The sequence below is a fragment of the Culex quinquefasciatus genome, chromosome 1 (assembly GCF_015732765.1).
Source record: "Culex quinquefasciatus strain JHB chromosome 1, VPISU_Cqui_1.0_pri_paternal, whole genome shotgun sequence".
Lineage (NCBI taxonomy): Eukaryota > Metazoa > Arthropoda > Insecta > Diptera > Culicidae > Culex > Culex quinquefasciatus.
The window spans coordinates 65,157,783-65,162,846 of record NC_051861.1 but is presented as its reverse complement, the minus strand read 5'-3'; the positions used below and the strand labels follow the sequence as shown (position 1 = coordinate 65,162,846).

The following is a 5,064-nucleotide window of genomic DNA, read 5'->3' as shown; positions in this document are numbered from 1 at the left end:
TCGAAGTAGCTTTGGAGCAACTTGCACAGGTAGTTGGGGACGCGGAATCTATGGAGAGATCTCGCAATGGCTTCCCAACTAGCGCTATTGAAAGCATTCTTGACATCTAGAGTGATGATGGCACAGAAGCGCATCCCTCGACGCTTTGGTTCAACGGCAATCTTGATTTTCTCGAGGACAGCTCTGATCGCGTCGACCGTGGACCTCCCTTTCCTAAAGCCAAATTGTTGGTCCGAAAGACCCCTCTCTAAGTAGATCGTTAGTCTGTTCAGAATAACTCTCTCAAGCAACTTGCCAGCGGTGTCTATGAGACAAATGGGCCTATACGCGGATGGGTCGCCGGGTGGCTTCCCCCGGCTTCGGCAACAGGACTAGCCTTTGTCGCTTCCACCGATCCGGAAAGATCCCCGAGTCCATGCACTTCTGGAGAGCCGACCTGAACATGTCCGGGTTTTCCTCTATCGCCAGTTTAAGGACCTGGTTGGGGATCCCATCGGGCCCGGTGCCTTATTCGCTTTGAGGGCTGATGCGGCTTTGATAAGTTCCTCATTCGTGATGCTGGATTCATCTTCCGTCAACCCCGCATGGTAATAGGGGGGTCGTTGGCCAGGGCTGAACCTCGTGGTGAGGAAACAGCCCGTCAATGATTCGTGACATCATTTCAAGAGAACGATCAATGGCAGCCGCGCCACTCTTTAGCTTAGCCATAACAATCCGATAGGCGTTACCCCATGGTGCATTGTTGGCTTCCTGGCAGAGGTTGCCGAAGCAGTTCCTCTTGCTCTCCTTTATCGCCTTGCATAAGGTAGCTTTAGCGATTTTGTAGATCATCCGCCTGGCTTCCCTCTGCTCGTCAAAGCGAGCTCGTTGGAGTTTCCTCCGGGCCCTCAGACAGGCCGCACGTATGGCCGCTATATCGTCGTTCCACCAGTAAACTTGTGTCCGCGCGTTTCGTGGCTTTGCTTGCCTCGGCATTGCTGCATCACAGGCGCCCACTAGGATGGTCATTAGTCCATCGCAGTCGAGTTCTAGAATGTCCCGAGTGGCACTTTCTCTTCTTAGCGCTTCGACAAAGACCTCACTTGTCAGGGTCGATGTCTTCCACCGGCACACTTGGTGCGGTGCCGGTTGTGCAGGACGTGGGGCCACACGGCAGATCTGAAACGTTACCGCTTGATGATCGCTGTGAGTGTAGCCCTCGTCCACTTTCCAGTCCATGCTTGCCAGAAGGCTGGGACTACAGAAAGTAACGTCAACAATCGACGAGACTCCGTTCCTACGGAACGTGCTCGCAGATCCCTCGTTGGCTAGATCAACGTTTAGCCTGGCTAGTGCCTCGAGTAGGTCCTGGCCTCTGCGGTTTGACTCGCGGCTACCCCACTGTGTGGACCACGCGTTGAAGTCGCCGGCCACCACTGCAGGGCTTTTACCTGTAAGCGCATCCGTCAGTCTATCCAGCATTCTGTCGAACCTGTCTATAGACCACCTCGGAGGAGCATAGCAGCTGCAGTAGAAGACTTCATTAACCTTAGCGATCACGAAGCCCTCCTCTGCTGCTACTAGCTCCTGAATTGGGAACTGACCCGTCACCCAGATTGCCGCAGCCTTGGGTGGGTCGCTCAACCAATTCCTGTTCCCCTCAGGAATCCGATAAGGTTCCGATAGAAGCGCTACATCACACTTCTTCTCGGCCACCGTCTGGAAGAGCAGCTGCTGAGCCGTTTCGCAGTGATTTAGGTTTAACTGTATCACTTGCACGGTCTTAGCTTATCGAACGCGCTTCTGAAGCTAGGACAGGTATAGCTTCCCGTAGTATGGTTGCTCCCGTCCCCCGTGCATATTAGACACTTCGCCTTAGCTGTACAGCCCTTCGACTGATGGCCTTCGGCTCCGCATCGTCTACACAGCTTACTGCGGTCGGGGCCCTTGCAGGCCCACGACTTGTGGCCGTACTCAAGACATCTGAAGCATACGGTTGGCCGCTCGATCGCAGACACCGGACATACTGACCAGTTAACTTTGATCTTGCCCACCTTAAGCACCATGGCCGCGATTTTCGCTGGTAACTTAAAGGTAGCCGTCTGCGTGCCTTGATTGTACTTCCTCAGTTGGACGGGTGCCGAGAGGGTACCCGTGAGGCACTGTGCTGTTATGGCGTCAAGGAGGTCTTCAGCTGTCACCGTCTCATCCAAGTTCTTACACTGGAGAGTGGTTTCGGGACAGAGAGACCGGACCTTGATTTCGTCACTTCCAACACTCTCGGCAACCAGTCGGGCGTACTCGGAACTGGGCTTCACACCCTTTTTGAGGATGAGGAGAAGCTCGTTCCGGCGAGTTCGCCGTACCGACTTGGTAGCCTCCCCAGGTCCTTAAAGTCGTCATTCGAGCGCATGTTCCGCAACAGGCTCGCGTAACTTTGCTCGTCAGCCTTAATCGCAATAGCCTCGTTCCTCAACCGAGGCTTATGCTTGGCCCTGGGTTTCCTTCGATTCACAACCGTGAAGTCGTCATTAGCATTTCCTTCGACGCTCCCGTCGCCCGGAGAGCCACCTTGGGACGCCCCTTCGGGGCTGGTGACATCCTCCTGGCTACCCGGGGGCATTTTTGGAACTGCAGGTTTGGGATTTGCGTTTTTGGCGCCACCCTTCGCCCGCTTTGGCTTCTGTCTTCCTTGGTTTTTGCTCTTGTTCTTTCCAGACTTCGATTCCAATTCCCTCTTGGCCGCTTCCTCCTTCAGGCTCTTCAGGTCTTCGCGCAGGGAGAGGATTTCCTGCTGTGCCTTCGCAAGCTCTAACGAAAGGGTCGCTTCGGCCTCTGATTGAGACTCACTCGGAGGTTGTGTGACGGCCGTCTCTCTCAGAGCTGCAACCTCGGCGGTGAGCGCCAGGTTCTGCTCGCGGAGTGCGGACACTTCGCTGTTGAGCGCAGCTTGTTCGGATGCAGACTTAGCAGATGCGAGCTCCGTGATGGTTTTGGATAATTCCTCCACCGTGGCTTGGAGCGCCGCATTCTGCTCCCGTAGCGCTTGGAATTCGCTATGGGTTACCTGATCCTCTACTTCAATGGAAGGGTGAGAGTCGTTATGGACTTCCAGGGCCATCACCCTTTGCTCCAACAACAACCTCGCCGCTTTCTCTGCACTAGCCTCCTCAACGAGGGCATTGTACTTCGATCGCAGCTCCTTCCAGAGCTCCTCCGCATGACGCGCCAGCACCGAGAGCGACAACCCTGATCTTGTGATGTCGTTCCGGATGTTGCCGGCGTTTTGTATGAAATCGTTTAGCCTATCGACTTCCTCAATGGTGTAGTGGACGTTAGTCTTACTGTTTACCATGAGTAGGTCGCTTAGCTCAACATGCGCTCGCGCGCGTATTTCAACACTGTCTACGGTGGTAGGAACTCTCCTCCTCTTACGCTCCGTTTTGGTCAAATCTTTGACCCCCCATCTAACACGCTTGGGAATCTCCTCGATTGACTCTCTAGCGAGTTTTCTCTTGGAGGACTCCTTAGCGGATTCATCGTTGTATTCCCGCGGCGTTCCAAAAGAGAACGCGGGAACTACAGGTCCGATCGGCTGGCTCTGTTTTGATTTCTCAAGCCAGAGTGCCATCGCGACGGCCGGTTCTACTAAGGCGGGCTGGGAGGAGGTCACCCCCGGCTCTGCGTTTTCCACCGGACTTTCTTCAGCAACCAATGCATCAAGTGCCTCGGAACCATCGTTTATGATTTTATTTAAATTTTTCAACATTGCTGGTTCATCCCACGAGTCGCTAGGGAAATACACCGTCCGCCGCGCCATTGCCCTGCCTTAGCGCGGTAAGGGCTACAATACTGTGGGGTGCGCCCTGTTGCCCCACAGGCTACCGTTAGCGACTAGGCTGTTTTAAACCCTCCTAGCCATGAATCCCTCGACACGGATCGCTGCACATCTTGGATTTGGGTTTGTGAAGTCTGGGCCTTTGAACGCTTAAAGCGGCATTCATTCGCTTTGTCGGGAGGATTTATGTAACGGACTGGTGTGGCTTTTTGTAGGAAAACAACAACAACAACATTGCCCGAGTTGGATTCCACCACGTCCTGATCACTCCCCGCTGTTGGTCCGGGTGCTCAGCAGTGTAAACATGCAAGAGCATACAGCTATCCGCCGACTGCAACCCGCCCGGTAGCCTCAGCTCAGCTCCCGCGGGGACCCTTCACATGTCCCCACGGACCGGGGGTGGTAGTTTGATCCAAATGGGTGTCGAACATGCATGCACGTCACCGATGACGTCACGCTCCGGGAAGTGTTGAAAATCCTTGGTTAGGGTGACCGTTCCGTAAGTCTGACGTCCCAGTGACGCCTTGTTGTAACCCGCAGTGCATCCGAGACTGCTTCCTTCGTAAAACCATTGCTCCGTCGTCCCAGACGGAAGATCCTAGGCTGCTCGTTGGATTAGGAGACCATGTCTGTCGACCGGTTGAGTTGGTAGTTGTTACCGAAGCCCGTGCTTCGTGGACTTTGCAGTGCACCGTTGACTGCTTGCTTCCTTGGTTGCCAACGTAACGTCCCTCGTCACACTGTGGTAGGTGTGTTTCGCCCCGATGACGCAACACTCGGCGACCATTCGCCGGTCCAAGATGGTTGGCGACGTTCCGTGAAGTCACGCTTGTGTGTGGTTGAATCCCCATCAACCCTCATGTGTATTGGTAGCAATCGACAGTTGGTTTTGGTTTGTGTAAGCTTGCCAGAGTTTGATCCCAAGTGTAAATGTTATTGCTTACAAGTATGTATGTGTTCCTGGCCCTATCCAAGTGCCTTTTGCGACTACCTTTCCTACTGCCTCAATACAATACAATACAGACAAACAATGTTTGATTGCTCCACTGCTTTGCCGCGGGGTGGTAGCCTTTTGTCCTCGCTGCCCTGGCTGGCGATCCCTTTGTTAACCGCGATCAGCTGATTCGATGGGGTTGACGTCACCAGCGAGTTGTGTCGTCATCTCGGGAATCTCCGTTCCGAGACGTGCCTCCAAATTGGTTGATGATGCAATCGAGAGAAGAGGATTTGGTGTAATATCCAGAGTG

At 54.0% G+C, this 5,064-nt stretch overlaps 1 protein-coding gene across 1 annotated transcript; it reads right to left on the bottom strand.

Moving 5' to 3' along the window:
• Positions 1-321: 321 nt before the first annotated feature.
• LOC119770105 lies at positions 322-3,334 on the bottom strand. The gene is made up of 4 exons (XM_038264346.1): positions 2,300-3,334; positions 1,854-2,201; positions 619-1,713; positions 322-477 (listed from the first exon to the last, which is right to left on the bottom strand). The coding sequence occupies exons 1-4, from the start codon at positions 3,332-3,334 to the stop codon at positions 322-324; spliced, it is 2,634 nt and encodes an 877-aa protein (XP_038120274.1).
• Between the last annotated feature and the right edge of the window lie 1,730 nt (positions 3,335-5,064).